At 38.0% G+C, this 23,392-nt stretch overlaps 1 protein-coding gene across 2 annotated transcripts in view; it reads right to left on the bottom strand.

Annotated features, from left to right (window-relative positions):
- The window catches only part of PLAA (phospholipase A2 activating protein), a 41,213-nt gene that overhangs the window by 3,396 nt on the left and 14,425 nt on the right, over positions 1–23,392 (bottom strand). For both annotated transcript variants that reach the window (XM_009188660.4, XM_031654288.1), the window contains exons 3-12: positions 20,673–20,773; positions 20,465–20,585; positions 18,430–18,597; positions 17,874–18,009; positions 15,241–15,410; positions 11,674–11,831; positions 10,745–10,964; positions 8,567–8,635; positions 5,350–5,418; positions 1,572–1,673 (exon numbers count right to left, since the gene is read on the bottom strand). In XM_009188660.4, coding sequence (XP_009186924.3) covers positions 1,572–1,673; positions 5,350–5,418; positions 8,567–8,635; positions 10,745–10,964; positions 11,674–11,831; positions 15,241–15,410; positions 17,874–18,009; positions 18,430–18,597; positions 20,465–20,585; positions 20,673–20,773 — 1,314 coding nt within the window. The remainder of the gene's footprint in view (positions 1–1,571; positions 1,674–5,349; positions 5,419–8,566; positions 8,636–10,744; positions 10,965–11,673; positions 11,832–15,240; positions 15,411–17,873; positions 18,010–18,429; positions 18,598–20,464; positions 20,586–20,672; positions 20,774–23,392) is intronic.

Here is a 23,392-nt window from a genome sequence, read left to right on the forward strand (position 1 = left end):
TTTAGTATCAGTATCCTTTTTATGACTTTGAGTTACTGTGTTTCTTTAAAAATCTTTATCTCAAGAATAAAAAAGTCCAAATTCTGATAATAAAGGTAAATTATCCAAATTTACACCATTGAAATCAATTATAAATGGAAACTAGGGCCTGTTTCACTAATCTCAGGTATTAACAACTTTAACTCTAATAAACAAAAATCAAGTTTATTAAGGAATGCAAATATCAAGATACCTGTTAGATTTTCACGAGTTTTTAAAAAACATCTAAAAGTGTGCATATACTACATTATTCAAAATAAAGCAATTAAGAAAACATTAATGAGTGATTTTTATAAATTTTTACAATACTGACCCTGCCTTATACTCTGGTAAGTATGTTATGTTATGTTATCCCAATTAATTCTCATCATAATCTTTGTGGCGAACAAGCTAACAGTACCCTTAGTCCAAAACAACAACAACAACAAAACACTGTTATTTTGTTTTGAGGAACACAAACAGAAAAAGCAATCAAAGTGGCTAAAGCAGATTCATTTCTTTTTTTTTTTTCTTGAGACGGAGTCTTGCTCTGTTGCCCAGGCTGGAGTGCAGTGGCACGATCTCGGGCTCACTGCAACTGCGCCACCTCCCAAGTTCAAGTGATTCTCGTGCCAGAGTAGCTGTGATTACAGGCGCCCACCTCCATGTCCAGTTAATTTTTGTATTTTTAGTAGAGATAGGGTTTCACCATGTTAGCCAGGCTAGTCTTGAATTCCTGACCTCAGGCAGTTCGCCCACTTTGGCCTCCCAAAATGCTGGGATTACAGGCATGAGCCACTGCACCAGGCCAGCAGATTCATCTCTAATGGGCAATTGAAAATGAACTTGTGGCCGGGCGCGGTGGCTCAAGCCTGTAATCCCAGCACTTTGGGAGGCCGAGACGGGCGGATCACGAGGTCAGGAAATCAAGACCATCCTGGCTAACACGGAACCCCTGTCTCACTAAAACTACCAAAAAACCAGTCAGCGAGGTGGCGGGCACCTGTAGTCCCAGCTAATGTAGTCCCAGCTACCCGGAAGGCTGAGGCAGGAGAGTGGCATAAACCCGGACGGCGGAGCTTGAGCTGAGATCCGGCCACTGCACTCCAGCTCAAGACAGAGCGAGACCGGCTTCAAAAAAAAAAAAAAGAAAAAAAAAAAAAGAAAATGAACTTGTATTATTTCTGAGGTCCACTAATTTTTTAAAGATAAGATCTTTATTTTTCAAATGCTTGACTCATTGATGTTCATTAATTTTTTAAAAAAAACATTAAGAACCTGGGTGGGTAGAATTTACATTTTCTACCTTTAATTTTTTTTTATTAAAGTCATCATAAATTACTTACTTTACATTTGTGTAAGGCTTCTTAGAAAGTATTATGGATCCTTTACCAAACTGTATATTTGTGGTGGACATAGTTGTTTAATACCGCAATAGAAATCTCTATTCATATTAAGTACCCAATTCCTGACACATGTTGGGAAGAGAAACCACCTTGATGACATCTCAAACAGTCTGTGAATATGTGAAAAAATTAATTAAAGAGACTTACCTAATATTTGTGTAGGGTTTGCTTGGTCAAATGTGACAGCCTCTTTTTTAGGGAAATAAATATTCATTGTTTTAGATGCAGCTGATCGGTAGGCACTATTCCCTATTTAAAGAATAGAAGATGATGATAACCATAAGTAGTGATCAAAACTGAGATTTTACTAACCATAAGACTTAGTTTTGACAATTATTGAGATATGCAACTATTCAGTGCATGCACTAAACAAGGAACCTCAAGGGGAAAAATATCCACAATATTTTGGTTACTTTATATTTATTGATATATTTTTTGGTTTGGGGAATGGAAGCTTAAATGTAGAACAAGATCATCTCATACTTTCTACTTCTTTTTTTTCTTTCTGAGATACGGTGTAGTGGTGCAATTATAGCTCACTACAGCCTCGACCTTCTGGGCTCAAGCGATTCTCCCACCTCAGCCTCCCAAAGTCCTTGGATTACAGGTGTGAGCCACCAAGCCTGGCCTAAGATTCAATCTAAATTATACATTTTTAAAAATGTCAAAGAATACCATATAATTATATGAAACTTTCCATTCTCATCTTTTCTAAGGCATGCTGATCTCTCCCTTATGTCTTTTATTGCTTATTCCAAATGATGTAGTAGGCATTATCGTTTGCTCTAATCTTTTTCTGCATCATCTTTATAAATTCCCAAGTTATAAATCCCTGAAGGACAGGAGTCCTAGTCTTTTTTTTAAAAAATTATTTTATTAAGTTTCAGGGTACATGTGCAGGACGTGCAAGTTTGTTACATAGGTAAATGTGTGCCATGGTGGTTTGTTGAGGAGTCCTAGCCTTTTTTTTTTTTTTTTTGAGACAGAGTGTCGCTCTGTTGCCCAGGCTGGAGTACAGTGGCGTAATATCGGCTCACTGCAACCTCTGCCTCCTGGGTTCAAGCAATTCTCCTGCCTTAGCCTCCAGAATAGCTGGGATTACAGGCATGTACCACCACGCCTGGCTAATTTTTGTATTTTTAGTAGAGACAGGGTTTCACCATATTGGCCAGGCTGCTCTTGAACTCCTGACCTTGTCATCCACCTGCCTCGGCCTCCCAAAGTGCTGAGATTACAGGCGTGAGCCACCATGCCCAGCCACCTTTGGGATTTTTATGAAAGCTCCATCATGGAGGCATGACTGATTTTTTTTTTTTCCAGGCATGAGACACCAGGCCCATCCAAGTCCTAGTCTTTTACACTTTTTTTCACATCTTAAGTCTCTATTATATTAACAGAAACTCAGTATCTGATCATGAACTGGCACATGATGAAAATTCATCAATATTCAATGAATAAAGTGACTTCAATTAAGTATAATTTAAATCTAATTTACATCTCAAATTTCAAATCTGAATCAACGTAAACCCTATTTTGTTCTAACGTACATTTAAGGTATTGTGCAAAAATATGAATAAAAGATTTATTTTAATATTCTGAGTATATCAGGAATAGAAAGGGATGAAGGTAAAGATGAAACAGTGAGACTGGTGTATAAAATTAATTCTGTTTATAAAGAATAAATTTTTCTTGACATAAAAATGAGCTATACACACGCTGCCTGCATTCTTGGTCATTATAGTCTAGTAGTTGTGTTAAGAATGCAAATATTAATCAAATATCATCCAAATATGTATAATGAAAAGTTTCCTGATGGAAAAGTTCAGGATGCAATGAAAGATAAGAGTAGGTGATCTAGCAAAGGGCATATGTGGGTGTTCAGAAAAGTTTCACTGAGCTTATCTAATACTGTATGACACAATTAAGTAAAAAAGAAAAGGCAGAAAAACAGCCAATAATTTGTGGTCTAAATGACAAGGCAAAGGGCAATACATAAGTATGTCAAAAGAAAACAGTGAGTTCAAAGCTCTGGAGGTAGAAAACAGTATTACATGCTCAAGAAACTGACACCGGTCAGTATGGCTGGACAGAGGAAAGGCAGAGAGGAATGTGAGGCAAGGCAAAAGAAAAATATTCACTGGGAAGCCACTGAAGAGTTTTTTAATCAAGGGAGGTGCAGAAACATAAGAGTAAACAATAAAATGATCACTGTCTGCAGTATGGATCATGGAGAGACCAATTTGGAAGTTATTTCATTATTCTAGGCAAGAGGTGACATTAGCTTGTACTAAGGTATATAAAGTTCCAATATACACACCATACTGTTAAAAACTAACTTCTGGAAAATGGGAGGGAGCACTGTTAACTTTTGTTAACAAGTACAGCTAACAATTACTAAGCATTAATTTGGTAAAAAGTTATTTACATAAATTTTATAATTTTAAGCTCTTAATTCTAGGAAGTAGATATTACCTCAACTTTGCAAATGAGAAAAACAAAAGCACAGACACATCAAATAAATTGTTCAAGGTCAAGCAGATAAAAAGTAGTAGAGCTGAGATTTGAATTTAGATTCTCACTCCAGAATCCATAATCTTAATTAGAGTTACTATGTTATACGTCAGTATTGCTAACCAATGTTACTTATGCAATTAAAAAATAGCTTACAAAATCACATGCCAAGTGATGGACATGGTAGCATGCGCATGTAAACCCAACTACTCAGGAGGCTCAGGTGCGAGGATCATGTGAGCCCAGGAGTTTGAGCCCAGGCCAGGCAACAAAACAAGATCCCATCTCAAAAGTAATAAAAAATAAAAACATGGGCTAGGTTAGTTATTGAGTGGTAGGTTTATGGGTGTTTATTTTAATGCTGAATAACACATATGTTACTCAATTTCTCTCATATAAATTACGAAGAATATAAAAATTAAGTAGAAAAAAAAAATGCCAAGATATCTGTCAAACTTGAAAGAGATGAACCACAAATTTAGCTCTGTGTTTTACTGGCAGCCAATACAGAGGAAAACATACCAGCACATATTCAATGAACAAGTTAGGTATGTCAGACTGTAGACTAGATAACTAAGGATTAAAAAACAATTAGTTGCTCAGAAGAATGATAGCTATTCCAGGCCTAAATCACAGAAGCAAATTCTTTCCTGAGTCTTCTTAAAGAGACCAATGTATAATCCAGTGAATAACATTCTCAACACATTAAGTAAGAATGAAGAGATGAGAATAAACATAGACTTTGTAATAGTAGCGAGGAAAGCAGACTTACTACAGTAAAACAGTAGTTTCCGTTCCTAGATGCATATTAGAATCACACTGGAAGATTATAAAACTACCCTTTGCCAAGTCCCTAACTCACAGCAGAATTAGACCAAGTAAGCATCTCTGGGGATAAGGCTGAAGTACGTTTGGAAAGCTCCCCAGATGATTCTAATACGTAGTAATGAGACAATTCTGAGAAAACTCCAAAAGCCAGACAAGTTTGGTCTTGATTTACTACACAAAAAGTTCTCAACCAAGAAAATGACACAAATTTTCTTACTCTTTTCATTAAATAAAAGTTCCAGTGAATTTTTTGAGACGGAGTCTCGCTCTGTCGCCCAGGCTGGAGTGCAGTGGCCGGATCTCAGCTCACTGCAAGCTCCGCCTCCCGGGTTCACGCCATTCTCCGGCCTCAGCCTCCCGAGTAGCTGGGACTACAGGCGCCCGCCACCTCGCCCGGCTAGTTTTTTGTATTTCTTAATAGAGACGGGGTTTCACCCTGTTAGCCAGGATGGTCTCGATCTCCTGACCTCGTGATCCGCCCGTCTCGGCCTCCCAAAGTGCTGGGATTACAGGCTTGAGCCACCGCGCCCGGCCCCAGTGAATTTTTAAAATCTAAAAAAAGGAAAAAGAAACAAAAAGTATGTACCTGTAAATGGATCAACTCCGGCCATGGTAGTTCCCATACTTGTAGAACCTGGTACATAACGACCAGCACCTACAATACAATAATACTCCTAGTAAGCAAAGGTGACTGCAAATTATAAAGTTCAAACTCTTCTTTGCTTATTTCCATTATTAAGCAGAATTCACAATGGTGTCATACTATACATAATAAATATGCCATAAATTTAATACAGAAAAATGCTGAGAACAGTGCCTGGGCATGTCATAAGTGCCCAACAAATGTTAGCTACAAATTAAACATTACATGCCTTATATATTATAATTGTAGAAGTTTAGTAAATTACAAAAATGTAAGTGGATTGGAGAGAAATAAAAGTTTCCAGAAAGAAATGTGAATGCTATTCTATTGAAGTAAAGGGGTGGGACTAACTAGCCACATAAGACAATTAGAAAAGACTCAGGTAGGTTAGAGATACTATGACAACAGCCCAGTCACATTTTATTATAGATAATACTTGTGGCTGTCCTATTGAAAATAAAAAGAAGGAAACATAAAAAGTAAGTATAGAGAGAGAATCAGCAGGATTTGGACATACTCAGAATACTGGATCAGCCTTTATGGGAAGAAGAAAAATGAGCTACTGTTCTAGCCTCTCTCAATTTACACTCCAGGAGTTGTTATAATTGGTGCAACATATGCAGAAAAGCCAAACAAAATTTAAAAAGCAAAACCAGAAAGACAGTAAGATTAATTAAAATAATGAGAAACACAGAATAAATGGGTTTGTTGAAATTTAACCATATGCCAGCTAATCATCTTCTATGCATATATTCATTATACTATTCTATAGATACCATTATAATTCACAATATTTTAGAAGCAGAAGGCTGAATAACTTGCCCAAGGCATTAAGCTCTTAAGAGGTAAAGTACAGTCTCACACTTTTCTAAATATGGTTTTCTGACCACCTGAATGAATCACAGTTTCAATACACAGATTCCCAGAGTCCACCCATAACCCAGGGGTATTCCAAACTGGCTCCACTTTAGAAACACTTGGGGAACTTTAAGATTGCTGGGCATGGTGGCTCACGCCTGTAAACCCAACACTTTGGGAGGTTGAGGTGGGCGGATCACCTGAGGTCAGGAGTTCGAGACCAGCCTGCCCAACATGGAGAAACCCCGTCTCTACTAAAAGTACAAAATTAGCCAGACATGGTGGCGCATGCCTGTAATTCTGGCTATTCGGGAGTCTGAGGCAGGAGAATTGCTTAAAGATGCGAGGCAGAGGTTGTGGTGAGCTGAGATCGCACCATTGCACTCCAGCCCGGGCAACAAGAGCAAAACTCTTGACTTGAAAAAAAAAAAAAAATCTAAGATCAAACTACCACCAAGATCATTTATTTAATTAGAATCCTTTGGTGAGAGATCAGATCATGAATAGTTTTAGTTTTAACCTCCTCACTAATCTACTGAATCAGAATCTCTTGGCCGTAGAACCCTGGGATAAGTAATTTAAACAAGCTTCCCAGATCATTCTAATAAACATTAGCAGTTTAAGGACAGCATAAATTAATATGGGGAAGAAAGAAGAATTAAGATTGACTTTAAGTTGTAGCCAGACAGGGAAATCTTTTGGCCCCAGTGCCACTGACAAAGTTGGGAAAACATCATCATCAATAATGACTAACATACACCGATGGCTTAAATATACGCCAGGCATTCTGCTTAACACTTACACATATTATGCCATTTTATTTTCATACCTCAATATGGTAGAGGCTGTTATATATTTATATGAAAGGTATTCAATTATCCTAATGATACCCTAATTCTCTTGGACATTGTGTATGCTATCTTGCATATCTGCATAATCACTGCATCTTCTGAGTTACTGACATTATGGAACAGTGAGATATACTCTGGTTATAATGGCCCCCGGAGTTTTCTTGATTTTGCTGGTATTAGTTGAAGCTTGGTATGTTCTTTCTGTTCCAGAAAAAAAGGCCGCCAAAGTGATTTGGATTCTCACTTGGTATTAAGTTTCAGGGCATCACTGTTTCTGAACTGCTGATAAAGAGAAAGCCATCTTATCTACTCTTCAGATCCTTACTACCATTTGAAATCACATGTTATCAAAGACTTCCTTAACAGCCACTGTACCATCACAGCATTTAGTGCGATAGTTAATTATTTTCATTTACTGGTTATCAATGCACATGGTACAACCATTTGCATCTGGGCCACAAAAACATTCACAGGAAAAAGGAAGCTCACTGACAGCAATCCACAACTTCATGACACTGACTTAACATTGTATGTTTGTCCAATCTCTTGCTTAGGACTGTAGATTGTGATTTTTATAGCTCACAGTACTAATCTGCAAGGCCAGTGGATACCTAAAGGCTATGATCTCTTCCCAAACTGAGTATACTGTCGAGGAACTCTGTCTGAAGATCCAACAACAGCATCATATAAGATATCAAAAGCCATTCTGAAAATAGAGACTTCTTCAGCTGCCTTAAAGTCCAACTCTGGCAACTTTTTCCAGTAGTGTTGACGCTGAGGCATGCATACCTTGGTAAATAAATTCATTTTGAAGAGATACACCAACACTTCAAGGGCTTCAAGAAGGACATTAATAACTTAGATTAGGAAGACTATTCCTGGGTAGCTGGGTGGAATGTCTCCTTCCATGTTAAGTCAAAATATGCCTGGGGAGACTTCTTGATTGTACTGCTCCATCCAATATCAGGGACTCACATGGCTCCTTCTCTGCTCGTGATTGGTAGCATCTCGCCAGTGATAGCACTCATGCTGTGTCTTGGTTGGTGGGTTCCCCTATTATCTAATTTCACAGATAAAAAAAATAGGCTCAGACAGGTTAGGTAACTTGCCAACTTCTCACAGCAAGTAAGTGGTAGAGCCCAATTTTGAACCAAGGTTTGTCTGACTCTAAAACCTATGTTCTTAACTACACTGCTCTCCTGGTGGGAAGGACCCCTGGAGAAAACAATGAGTTCTAATAATATGCTATTTAAAATTCACGAGGAAATCTACACAACTACTCCAGGAAAAAGCAAAAATCAGAAGTTAAAGAAAAGGAGATCCATCAAAATTGAAAATACAGGTAAGGGAATTATCAGTTATGGGATGACATCTCCAAGATGTAAAGCCATGTAATGCAAGATGCTATACATTTAGTGAAGAAAGATACATGAATCAAAACTGCATCCCACCTGTAAAAGGATCTGCTGTGGGTAGTGTGTTAGAAGATCCTGAAGAGCCCGGAACATACCGACCACCACCTGTGCATGCAAAACAAAGAAAAGGCAGAAGTGCACCAAAGTTCTGAATTTTTCAAACAGCACAATGCTTGTTTTAGAAGAACCTACATTTGGAGAAAAACAGAAGAGCAAAACTTTCACATGATAGAATGACAGAAACTATAGTTAGAAGTCTTATAGCTGGGAAAAAACTGAAATTTTAATGAATATCCAAGTTTTGTTTTCTTAACTTTAATGTTTTATTATATCTTAGCCCCAGCACTTAAATATTAAAGCTTAATTCAAATATCAAAAGAGAATTGCAGGTGATATCTGACCTAAATATATATACATACAATCAATTCCTGTCTCTGTTCCTATACAAACTCACAAGAATTTCTGCTGTTGTTGTTATCAAAACCACAGGCACTAAATGTTAATCTTTTAGAGCTCCAGGTTCATTAATTCATGTGTCAAACAATGGACTCAGTGCTGGGGATCCAGTAGGGAACAAAATTGCTAATATCCACTGAAGCTTACAACCCACTGGAGAAGAGAATTAGAAAGGGGATGAAAACTACAAAGGAAAGAGATTTCCATTTATACATTTACGAATGTGTGGCATATGTGCCTATGTTTTGTTAGTACCTCTAGGGAAATAATCAGGTTGTCCACAAAAACAAAAAAAAAGTAAGGATGCTTATAAAGTTAAGAGTCTTAGAAGGGCAAAACAAGCCAAGTGCTTCCTAGGTTTCCAGACAAAGTCAGCTGCTTTAATTCCTTTCCTGTATCCCGCATGCAAAATAGCTTACACAGTACTACAATCTGTGTTCACTCTTTTGAACTATAGTCTAAAATTCCAACAACAAAAATATCCGGATACTAAGCACTTATTTTCTTTTTAAGTGCAAGTATTTGGAGGATCAGATCATCTGTAATTCAGTAGTGAGTTACTTTGATAATTTTTTTTTTTAATTTTTAATTTTTTTCAGACGGAATCTTGCACTGTCGCCCAGGCTGGAGTGCAATGGCGCAATCTCAGCTCACTGCCACCTCTGCCTCCCGGGTTCACGTGATTCTCCTGCCTCAGTCTCCCAAGGAGCTAGGATTACAGGCACATATCCACCACATCTGGCTAATTTTTTGTATTTCTTTTTTAGTAGAGATGGGGTTTCACTATGTTGGCCAGACTGGTCTTGCACTCCTGACCTTGTGATCTGCCTGCCTCGGCCTCCCGAAGTGCTGGCATGAGCCATCGCACCTGACCTGATAATTCTATTTAAATCAAGATGCAGGAAACATTAGTTTTATTATATGAATGGGCAATGAAATTTTGAAGTAGAAGGAGAAAAGATAATTTGGGAATGTGGAGTAGCTTTCAGGGAAGAAAAGGTGGATCTACATAAGGATTTGAGACAGGAATACAATATGAGGTCCTTTTAAACAAGGAAGAGCACTAGCACATGAAAAATGTGAGTCAGAAATGACGAGAGGAAAACATTAACAGTCAAGTGCCTATCTCAAAATGTTATTTGGAGGAGGCATTTTATTTCCTCTTAACCAGCCTCCAGAACTCACATTAATAGTACTAGGATTAGATTCCACTTCTTAGGAGCCAGAATTTGGACTAGTACCACCAGCATTACAATTTACAGACTGTTATGAGCACCTAACTGCATTTATAACATCTGAGATATTGCATATGATGTTACAAACAACTAACTTAAAATGAACTTGTAGAATATATATCACATATAAACTAAAACTACCCACAGGGCTCACCTTTAGATTTGATGCATGACTGACCAATTTAGCCTCACGTGAAAAAAGAATTATTTACTAAATTTTGCCAAAATATAATTTTTAAAAAGAAACACTATATAAAAGAACTTACAAGTTTGTTTTTGTTTCAAATAACTGAAATTCCATTATAGTATGATTGTATTTTTGAAAGACAACAATTTACTATTATTTCTGTAAAATACAGAATTACTACATAATTTGAGGCTTAAACATACGAATGTGGAGTAAAACTTTGTTGTAGATGTTGGTATTTATTGAAAAAGCTAATCACATGAGTGTTTGAAAACATCAAAAGTATCAATCAACACTAATGGAAATATGTAAGACTCAATATAAACACTAACTTACCTGTAAATGGATCTGAAAAGCTGGGATTCCCAAGTCCCAACATTTGACCTTTTGTGTTATCAATAATAAATTTAGCCACTTGATCCAGAAACATAGGATTCAAATCATTCTTCTGTAAGAAGTTGTATGCAGTTAACCAGGGATCATCACTGGTATTATATGGCAATTTATATGATGGTCCACCTTCATTGACATCAATTGAGAAAACATAATCAAATTCCTAAAGTAGGAATATAAAAAGGAGACACATGTTTATTAATTTATCTGTTCACATATATTAATGACATACAAGATAACACAGATGTGTTCTTTATTTTAATAATTATAGTACTTAAATTTTCTCCAAAGTACAGTGCTAAAATCTTCCTTTTTGGCAGATAAAGATTAATAGCCCCCATCTGCATGTGATGCAAAATTAGTATTTCATTAGGGGATGGGGGTGAGGATGAAAGATGGATTACAACTACATATTAATTCTAGAGCCAAAGGAGAGTTTCCAACTAGTTGATACCAACGTCAAAATTATCAGCTGTTACTGTGCCCTACTCACCAAAACATGCCAGCATTTTAAGCACTGCCCTGCAGGGTCCCTCATGTCTTGTCAAGTTAAATATAGCCAGGCATGAGGTATTAGATGAAAGGTGGCACAGAAGCTCCCAATACAAAATGGCTGGGAACAGCTTTTGTATAGAAATTACTAAGTGACAGACAATTGCTAATTTGTCTATCAAATGCAGCTCTCACTACATGGAAAGATACTTTTAAAATATCTATTTCAAGACAAGGAAAAAAAAAAGATTATTATCCCACACAGTAATGTATTTTTAAATGTCAAAACAAAGAAAATTTTATCACTATGGGGCAAAGGAAACCTTTAATTTGCCTAATGATTTAAGATAACAGTAATTAGAAAGTAGAAGTCGACATACTTTCCCTTCATATAAAACTTTTCCAGATGTTTGCTGATTAGCACCAGATGAGCCAACAACATCACCAATTTTTATCCACCTCCCTTCACTAACACTCCACTGATAGGCTTCGACTTTCTCCCCATCTCTGATTAGACGAGTCTGTCCTTCTCTAGTACCTTAAAATAAAAATTTTAAGAATCAAAGGTAGAATGGCAGTGTAAAATTGAAAAACATTTAGATAGAAAATTCTTAACATTAAAATTTACACACAAGAGCATACGGGTTTTGTTTTAAAATAAAATTGTATTAAATATTTAAAAATGTAATTTTACTAGAAAGTGGCCAAAAAAAAAATAACAGTTAAAAGGAAATATTATTAGTCAAAGGAAGGTTAACAAAACGTGATTCCACTAGGAAGCAACTGACCCATCAAAAATAAAACAAGTTTTATTAGTGAATGTATCTTCCTAACACATTTCATTCCATAAATGGCTCTCCATTAATCCAGTGGCTCAGGCTGAAAAGTAGGAAAGTCTGATACCTTTCTCTCAACCGCATAGCTCCTTCAGCTACTTCTCAGCACCCGCTTCAGCTACTTCTATCAGCTCAGTCTTTTTTTTTTTTTTTTTTAGATGGAGTCTCACTCTGTCGCCCAGGCTGGAGTGCAGTGGCCAGATCTCAGCTTACTGCAAGCTCCATCTCCCGGGTTCACCCCATTCTCCTGCCTCAGCCTCCCGAGTAGCTGGGACTACAGGTGCCCGCCACCTCGCCCGGCTAGTATTTTGTATTTTTTCAGTAGAGATGGGGTTTCACTGTGTTAGCCACGATGGTCTCGATATCCTGACCTCGTGATCTGCCCATCTCGGCCTCCCAAAATGCTGGGATTATAGGCTTGAGCCACCACGCCCGGCCCAGCTCATTCTTTATATCCAGAAAACTGTCTCCTTAACATCTCCATCATCATCCCTTGGTCCAAGCCACCATCATTTCTCAGTTGGGTTGATTCAATGGCCTCTTACCTGTGCTCTTGGCCCCTGACAGTGTATATTCCACCCAGCAACCTCAGGAATTTTTTCAAAAGTTTAACTAGGTCCTGACACTCTACTGCTTGAAACCCATCAATGCTTCTAATCTCACTTGGTAAAAGCCTAAACTCTTGAGTAGTGTACAAGACCAAATATAAATTGTCCCTACTACCCTATATGATCTTACTTTCTACTACTCCCCCTGTCCCCTCATCTGCCAATTTCAGCCACAGAGCCTTTGCACTGGCTGTTTATTCTGCCTATGATACTCTTTACACAGATATTGGCAGTATTTGCTCCTTTGCCTCTTTAATGACTTTACACAAATGTCATGTTCTCAACAAAGCCTTCAGTGACGGAGACAGCTATCCATCCTCCAAAGAATCATGCTCTTCTTCCATTGGATACAGCTGTAGTTGTCTAGCCAGAGACTACATTATCTAGCCCCCATGCCATCGGGCAGTCACATGATGTCACATTACTGAGTAATGGTCAGTGGAATCTGGGTGGGTGTGATATATGCCGCTTCTGGCCTAGACCATCATACTTTAATCTCCCCTCTTACCCCATCTTAATCTGTTTCAATTTGTTATTTTGGTTGACCACATAAAGAAAATCCAGCCAACACACGGGGGTGGCTGAAAAAGAGAAGACGAGTCTTTTCAGAAAATGTGGATAGGCCAGAAATACTAGTTTTTTAAAGGTTATAGTGTACAATCTGAAACAGCATCAATGAATTTTTCATGCTCTATTATACTAAAATCCACTGGTCTATCTTGCCCTTTTTTCTTTTTTTTTTTTTTTTTTTGAGACCGAGTCTTGCTCTGTCACCCAGGCTGGAGTGCAGTGGCGCGATCTCGGCTCACTGCAATCTCTGCCTCCCAGGTTCATGCCATTCTCCCACCTCAGCCTCCCAAGTAGCTGGGACTACAGGCGCCTGCCACCACACCCAGCTAATTTTGTTTTTATATTTTTAGTAGACACAGGGTTTCACCATGTTGGCCAGGATAGTCTCAATCTCCTGACCTCGTGATCCACCCGCCTTGGCCTCCCAAAGTGCTGGGATTACAGGCATAAGCCACTGTGCCCGGCCATCTTGCACTTTGAATGGCTCTTTTACCCATGTCTGAGTTGGTATGAGATACTAGTCATATGGAAAATAATGGTCCAATGACTTACGCAGATCTTCTGCATATTTATATAGTTTATTATTCCACATTAAAAAATGGCATTTGTTAATATTATCACTGGTATCAATACAAATGGGAAGCTACTAAGTTCCTGGTGGAGATACATTTTTCCCAAATTTCAATTTTCACTCAAACACTTGAATTTTATCTTTGGCAACATATATTGTCAGTTATTTTCCTTGAGGGAACATGCTCACTTTGTTCATTTTCCAAAAAAGCCTGCCAAATACCAAAGCCTAAATAACCATAGTCATTCTTTCAAATAAAAATAGCACTCCATGAAAAAACTGGCAGTTTAGCCTGCAACTCAAATGACGGCACAAGTTCTTTTCTTTGAGACACTGTAGTATTTTGATTTATTTTATGTCTACTTTATGTTTTCTCACCCAGAATATTTAAAAAGACGTGTCAAAATGTAATAAAATTTATAATTCTTAATGTTAATGCCTCATCAAGGACATGCTTAATGGCAAACCATTAAAAAAAAAAAAAAAAAAACACTGCATGCAAATAGAACATTACCAGAATGGCTTAATGCCCCTGCCCTGATTTACATACTAATGAACCAATGGTTTCACCCACCATTGTTTTTGTACCATAAGTGCAAACATTAACACAATGTACAAAATTCAAATAATATCTGGTATTACAAAAATTAGTTTTGACCTCATGGACATCCTGAAAGGATCTCAGAATCCCCAGAGGTCCATGAATCAAGCTTTTAGAAGCACTGGTATAATTACGCAGTCAAGAGATACATCCAACACAAGATTTCATTTGAGATGACTACTGTCTCCTGATTTCGAACTCAAATGATTCCCAACTCATTACACAGACAATGCTTGATTTAAACTCTTTTTTTTTTTTTGAGACACAGTCACACTCTGTCACCTGTGCTGGAGTGCAATAGTGTGGTCTCAGCTCAGCCTCGACCTGCTGGGCTCAATCATCCTCCCACTTCAGCCTCCCGAGTAGCTGGGACTATAGGAACATGCCATCACACCTGGCTAATTATGTATTTAAACTCGTTCTAATATTCAGTTTGTACAACCCCTCTTAGAGAATCCAATCAACCAAAAAGTATTAAATGAGTGCCTTTTGAATGCCTACTGTAAATGGTCTAAGACTTGGGAGATTTACTTTTTAATTCCTGTTTATGAGAAGCTTAATTCAAAGTCTACTGTGAGACAGAAGCAAGAACATGGTTTCTCATAGTGATTATATATAATAGTAGAAATTCTCAAAAATCAGCATCTAGCAATGAGAGTAACACTAAAACACGAGCAAAACAACATTTATTTTTCTTCTCTTAATTATTCCAAAAGCCAAATATGGTGAATTTTTCCTACTAGGTACAATAAAATACTTACCAGGTTCATTAAGATGTTCCCTCCCAGGAAGCTGCTCAGCATTGATGTCCCCTAAATCGCCAGTTTTAGAATCAATGGTTGCATGAGACAGCTCTTTTTCAAAAGCCTTGATTTCTTCAGCACTTGCTGTTCGATCTTCTGATTCTGTAAACACTCTAATAATGCCATCACTGTAAGGAAAAATAAACTGATTTAAAAAGTCATTGCCATAATACATTAACATTATCACACCTGAATGATCCAAAGTAAAAATCATCTGTATTTGTGAAGGAGAAACATTAGCATGTATTAATTGCTGATTATAGCACTGTGCTGACTTCAGCACATACTACTATTATGTCAACTATTTAATAGACAAATTATTGACAAAGAACAGAGAAATACGTATTTTACACAAGTTCCAATTCCAAGTTAAATATTTACCATCGTAAAAATCTAGAACTATAGTATGTAGTTTTAAAGTCAATATTATATAGTTATTACCATATAGAGAAGGGTAGTGGGCTAGTTTAGTTTATAAAGGGCTCAAAGACCCAACGTAGGGCTTAAAATTAGCAGATGTTCAGTAGAAAAATATGGTCTTCCTTTACTATGCCAGTAACTAGCAATGTAACTTCAATCAAGGGGAAAAAACAATGGCCTAATGTTTGGATTAGATGGCCAATCTTAACCTCTTTTCTCAGAAAAATTACTTCATCTCCATGATTTCTTAATTCTAAATGTTGAGATAGGAGAAGCAAATTAGACACTTTCAGTTGTATTAATCCTGGCCCATTCTACAGGAAACCTGTTTCTAACTTAATCATCCACAAACATGTGTATCACTCTTTCTATTGGTTTTTCTTCAACTTCAAATATGCTTGGGGGGAAAAAAACTAAGCCTATAAATCACCCCCTGTCCCAGCCAAAAAACAAAACACTCACTTTATTAGACCCTCTATCCCTTATAGCTGTCACCTTCTTTTTCTTCTTTTTTTTTTTTTTTGAGACAGGGTCCCACTGTCACCTAGGCTGGAGTGCAGCGGCGGCAATCACAGCTCACTGCAACCCCAAATTCCCGGGCCCAAGCAATCCTCCCACCTCAGCCTCCTGAGCAGCTGGGACTACAGATGCATGCCACCACGCCCAGCTAATTAAAGAATTTTCTTTGTGGAGACAGGGTCTCAGGAGCTCACCCAGGATAGTCTCGAACTCTGGAGCTCAAGCGATCCTCCCCCCTGACCTCCCAAAGTGCTGGGATTACAAGTGTGAGCCACAGCAGCTGGCCTTCTTATTGCTTTCAATGCTACAGTAGCATTATAGAGTAGTCTACGATCCTTCATCCATCTCCTCCAACCCTTTATTTCCTCTTATTTGCCTTTTTTCCTATCATTTTCCATTCAAAATGTGATTGATGCCAAAAGTCACTAACAACATCTTTCAAATCCAAATGCTTTCCAAACTTACCATTCCTTGACTCCTCAAACACTTTTTGACACTGATGACAATCTCCCTCCAAAATCTTTCCTTTTCTGTCTCCCAGAAATTTCAACATTTGAATTGCTTTGTTTTGTTTAACCTACTAGCTTCTTTTTCTCTACTAATGGTGTATCATAAAACTCAGTTCTTAGTCTTCTGTTCCTCCCCTGTATTTCTTCTCTCAGAGAATGGTGTTCTATGGTTTGCTTTTGGAAGCTTTGCGAAATCTTTATCTTAGCCTCAGTTCTTATACTAGGCTCCAGTTCAAATGACCATGATCCACTGGCATGAGTGTGGCTCACCACCACTGCAGACCTCAGGAAGTCTAAGGCCACAGTCATCACCTTCTGTACCAACCAATTCTCCCACTTCTCCATTTTTATTAATGGGGACTTCCAATCACCAACAGTTTGAAGCTTTATCCTTTTCTTTCATCCTTTTTCTGACTGTTTTCCTTCTGAGATAATAAATAAATGAAATAAATAAATTATCTCATTTATTTATTTCCTACCCATTAGCATTGTGGGGCCAATGTCTTATAACTTCACACTCCTACTGTATTTGCTTTCTAATGTACTTTCCTGTCCATTGTCACCAGTAGTTAAATCCAATCTACACATTTAATAATTCGTAAGTTCTGCTTCAATTCTATTTCTTGCTCAAGAACCACAACCCTTTAACCCCAAGCAATGAATCTAAAAAATGCCTGGCATGAAAGCACTAAAGTTTCTCCACAGTTAAGCCCCATTGTACCTATTATCCCAGCATCAGTACTCCACCATTTTCCTTCACTTCCTAGGCATGCTGCATTCATTCTCACGAAGGAAACTTATACTCTTAGCTTTGACAAAAATTCACGTACCTTTTCTTACTCATAATCTTCCAAAATCCAATTCAAACTTCTTCTACAGAAAGTTTTCCCACACCAATCTCTACCTTCTCTAACTTCTTTTGTAGTCAATATCTTGACTGCACAATTGCAGTACAATACTGGTACATCATGCATCACTTAATGTGAAAGCTATAAAATCTACTACTGTTTTGTTTAGTAATTGAAGTGTCCATATAGTCTTCCCAAGACACCTGAAATTCCTCATGGCTTATCTCTATTACACTCTAGTGCCTACTGAAGGCCTAGACACATAACATTTAATGACTGACTAGGATATAAATACCTCGCACCAACCACAATGTCACCATTGTCGAGCACACAGCAGCACCATATAGACTGAGCTGGAAGTCGGATGGTTTGAGCACATTCCCCATGTTTCCAGATTCTCAGAGATCTGTCCTCTGCTGTTGTCACAAAGTCTAAAATTAATGAACATAGGAAGTATTAGTTTGAATAAATAAAATTAAGTACATTTATACATACCATCTTTCCGGATACACTTTCTGAAACCCAACGAGTTTTAAAATTACAGCTTTAAATTTCATATGTTTTGTCACCTACAACATATACAACTTCAAAATCACATTTTTTATTCATGTCACATCTTACAAAGTCTTTCTTCAGATACCCAAGAACTTTTTACAACACAACAATGTAATCTGAATTAATACAAAGATCGCCATACAATTTTCTTCTTTGTAAACAGGAGAAAGATACTTACGAAATAAATTTACTAAATTATTCAAGTCCCCACAGACAGTAATCAGCCCTCCTCCTTCCATCTCACAAATGGGACGGAATGATCAATACAAAACATTAAATACATAATATAACCTTACCTCTACAATTTGGAAAAACGGATATGCTATAAATATAATTTGTATGTCCATAATATACTTCAAGACACTCGCCAGTGATTTGCCACCTTCTAATACTAGCATCATTTGCACAGGAAAGAAATTCTGTTTCACTCAAAATTGCCAAACCTCTTACACAGTCTTCATGCCCTGCATTAAAAAACAATAATGCATATCAATAAAACAGATAATTTGGCTGATGGCTTTATACATTTTACAAACATTATAAAACATATCAGTGAGTAGTAAAAATTAATTTTCAAGTTAGAGAAATCTTATTTTCTGTTGAAAGTCTGGTAACCAAAATTTGTATTTAAGGTTTAGCAATATTTTTTTATCATCAGTCTTGAGAAGTTATTTTATATTCATCCTGTCTTCTCCAAAAACCTCTAGAAATAGTATTTTGATCCCAACAATTCATTTCCACCTGATAATTCATTTTTAATTTTTCTTCCCAAATAACAAGAGTAACTTATAAAATACATAATATTCAAACATAATAGAAATATAAAACAAAGAATAGCCCATAAATTTAAGAACAAAACATTCTCTGAAGCTTGTGAAGGAGATCAGAAGTCAGATTTCCTATGTTCAGTATTTGTTGACTTAGATTAGCTATCACAGATTAATAATGATTGATACATATATATAATATATATTGAAGCAGAAATAAAAGGATGTTTAGTCATCATCCACTTTCCATCAAAAGATACTTTTTTTGTTTCTCTTTCTTGCTTTTGTGAGACAGAGTCTCACTTTGTTGCCTATGCTGGAGTGCAATGGAGCTATCTCTGCTCACTGCAACCTCTGCCTCCAGGGTTCAAGAGATTCTTGTGCCTCAGCCTCCCAAATAGCTGGAATTACAGGCGTGCATTACTATGCCTGGCTAATTTTTTTGTATTTTTATTTATATTTATTTTATTTTTTTGAGACAGAGTCTTGCTCCATCGCCAGGCTGGAGTATAGTGGCACAATCTCGGCTCACTATAACCTCCACCTCCCGGGTTCAAGCAGTTCTCCTGCCTCAGCCTCTCGAGTAGCTGGGATTACAGGTGCGCACCACCACGCCCAGTTGTATTTTTAGTAGAGACAGGGTTTCACCATGTTGGCCAGGATGGTCTTGATCTCTTGACCTTGTGATCCACCCGCCTCGGCCTCCCAAAGTGCTGGGATTACAGGTGTGGCCACCGCACACAGCCTTTTTAAAATTTTTAATAGAGACAGGGTTTCACCATGTTGCTGAGGCTGGTCTCGAACTCCTGGTCCCAAGTGATCCACCCACCTCAGCCTCCCAAAGGGCTGGGATTACAGGTGTGAGTCACCACGCCCAGCCAAAAGACACTTTTATCTGTACAAAGGGACCTCTTGCATATTATCTAGGGTAGTTACCAACTTTTAAGGAAAAAATTCAAAAAGAGAGGAAAAACAACAGCAATTAAAATTCACAGTAAAAATTTAAGTACTCTACAAATAAATCAGTGATATTACTATTAGATAGCAGATGCATCAGTATTGGCATTATTTAATAGCTGGGGCTTAAAAAAAATACTCACCACAAACCACAACATAAACAAAGCCTGAAATCCATTATAAACAATGTGCTTCAATATAAAGACATTAATAATGCTTTCTTCCATATATGAAGATAACACTGCTGACTAACCATCAATAAGGCTTATGTTTAGAAGTTTCAGGCTAAAAGTATTAAAATGACAACCAAGAATATAACTATGTACCAAAATTTACATACATATATGCAGAGCACATACACATATTATATATAGCTTATCAGACAGCTATTTATCAGTCTACACCTGGCTGTTTTATGAGAGGTCTCATTATATCTTTTTTAAAGGTATTAGATATTAACTCATCAGAAAAATTACATTAACTCAAATTAGTAGCTTAAATATACTAATGTTTTCAAATATTTTCAAATGCTTTTAAACTTCTGAGAAAAAATATCTGCGCAAATAAAAAGGAATGATATTATAAAACTTGTCTACCCTGATCTTACCTGCAAAAGTCCTCTCACATCTTCCAGCCTTCCACAGTTTAATAGTCTTGTCTGCTGATCCAGTCAACATTAAGCCCTGTTCAGGTAAGATCTTTACCGCCCACACTGCAGCTGTATGACCCTGTGAGTAAAATGAGTATCAATTTAAGTTGCCACAGAATCATTCAATTTAATTATTCTTTAGAATATTTACACAGAACTACTGTACCTGCAAGGTCATCATGCACTTGTCATTCAGCCAGACTTTAGCAGTGGTGTCCCATGAACCACTAAGTAATGTCCCAAATTTTCCAGATGATAGACTACAAACTAAGGAAAAAACATCATTAGATAACACATTTTCATATAGAAAAATGCTCAACATTGAAAGTTACTAAAGCATTCCAATTTTAAAAACACTCTTTGAAGTGGCGGTATCTTAGCTAACTAAGGCTTAATTCAGCAGAGACACACAAGAGTACAGTGGTCAAGAGCAGACTCTGGTGCCAGACTGCCTAGGTGCAAGGCCTATCTGTGCACTTACAAGTCACGTAACTGCAGAAATACTACTCAAAATCAGATTCCTTGTCTGCAAAATGAGGGAGCAGAACTTAAGTGAAATACACAATCCTTCCAGCTTTAACAAATCATAATAGGGAGATAATGTAAATGATTTCGAAACACTGTTTATATATATATTTAAGATTGCTTTCATTAAAATGACCATAAAACCTGCAGCCAAGCTCAAAGTCCAACAGTAATGAAATGGTTAATTAAATGTCTTTCTTGATATAAAAGTATGCAGGCTAAAAATTACAAATACGAAAAATTACACCAGGCATGGTGACTCACACCTGTAATCCCAGCACTTTGGGAGGCCAAGGCAGGCAGACTGCTTGAGCTCAGGAGTTCGAGATCAGCCTAAGCAATGTGGCGAGACCCCATCTCTACTAAAAGTACAAAAAACTAGCTGAGAGTGGTGGTATGCGCCTGTGGTCCCAGCCACTTGGAAGGCTGAGGTGGGAGGACTGCTTGAGCCCAGGGCACAGAGGTTGCAGTGAACTGTGATCACATACCACTGCACTTCAGCCTGGGTTACACAGCAAGATCTTGTCTTTAAAACAAAAAGAAAGAAAAATTAGCCAGGTGAAGTGGCTCATGCCTGTAATCCTAGCATTTTGGATTGAGCTCAGGAGTTTGAGACCAGCCTGGGCAATATAGTGAGACACCGCCTCTAAAAAAGTTTTAAAATTAATCAGGCATGGTGGCACGCACCTGTCGTCCCAGTAAGAGAACCACTTGAGCCTGGGAAGTCAAGGCTGCAGTGAGCTGTAGCAGCACTGCCTTTTGGTATGGGCAACAAAGCGAGACCCTCTCTCAAAAGAAAAAAGAAAAAAAAAATTATCTTACAAAGAAGAATATCCTGGGGGGTCGAAGCACAGCCATAAAGAACAATGGATTGGGAAACCTTTTTCCTAGACAGAAGGAAGCAATCACAAAACTCTCTCTACCCTGAGTTCAGGATCCTTGAGACAGCCACTTATTTGGATTTCAGAATGGCTCTAGATTAAAAACTGTTGTCCCGCACTGCTTCCTCTTCTGAATGAGAGGGTTTGCTCTGATTATCCTATTCCTTTTCCATAATTGTATACTGGGTATGGGTGACAGCTTACTTATAAGCATCTCCTCCCTGATGTTTAGAATACTTAGCATCACTCAGAGAAGACTTTTGGATTGTCTGATGACGCTGAATTGATGACCAGAAAGCATGCTGTGGTAACTCTCCCTTTTTGGACGCATGGGAGGATGGTACTTTCCTCCTCCATTTGAAGTTAAGGCACAGTCATGATACTTGCATTAGTCGACACACTTTCCAGCTTTAACAGAAATGTCAGAAATGGTAGCTGACACTTTCAGTCAGACACGTTTTTGGTGTTTTTTAAAATTGATTTTAAAAAATTATCCACTACTGTGACATTCAAGGAAGGCACATGCTTTTAAAAGCTGGTGCCTTTTTTTCTTTTTTTTTTTTGAGGTGGAGTCTCACTCTGTCACCAGGCTGGACTACTGTGATGTGATCTCGGCTCACTGCAACCTCCACTTCCTGGGTTCAAGCAATTCTCCTGCCTCAGCCTCCCAAGTAGCTGGGATTACAGGTGCCTGCCACCACACCCGGCTAATTTTTGTATTTTTAGTAGAGGCGGGGTTTCACCATGTTCGTCAGGCTGGTCCCGATCTTGTGACCTTGTGTTCCACCCACCTTGGCCTCCCAAAGTGCTGGGATTACAGGCGTGAGCCACCGCGCCCAGACAGCCAGTGCCTTATTAACCATGTTGCCCTTTGACTGCTGCAACAACTACTGAAGCACGTGTGGAGAGAAAGCCCCATCAGTCTGAGTCCCTGAGAAAATCTGATGAACAGAGTCCCTTTATTAATCCATGTTGAACATGCAGGGTTAATGAGAAATACTCATATGTTATGTCACTGAGATCTTTTTTTTTTTTTTTGAGATGGAGTTTTGCTCTTGTTGCCCAGGCTGGAGTGCAATGGCACGATCTTGGCTCACTGCAACCTCTGCCTCCCAGGCACAAGTGATTATCCTGTCTCAACCTCCCAAGTAGCTAGGATTACAGGCACGCGTCACCACGCCCAGCTAATTTTTTTGTATTTAGTAGAGACGGAGTTCACCATGTTAGTCAGGCTGGTCGTGAACTCCTGACCTCAGGTGATCCACCTGCCTCGGCCTCCCAAAGTGCTGTGATTACAGGCGTGCACCACCGTGCCCAGCTTGAGATCTTAATAGTTGTAACTTGGGTGCTCTTTACATTCTTCTACAAACCAGTATAAAATAATTGAATAAAATACCATTTCCCATTAAAAGAAAAAAAACAAACAGGACTTCCTGGCAAAAGTGCTGGTTTGAGGTCTAGAGCAAGAAATGTGCAAATT

This window comes from Papio anubis, chromosome 13, assembly GCF_008728515.1.
Source record: "Papio anubis isolate 15944 chromosome 13, Panubis1.0, whole genome shotgun sequence".
Classification (NCBI taxonomy): domain Eukaryota; kingdom Metazoa; phylum Chordata; class Mammalia; order Primates; family Cercopithecidae; genus Papio; species Papio anubis.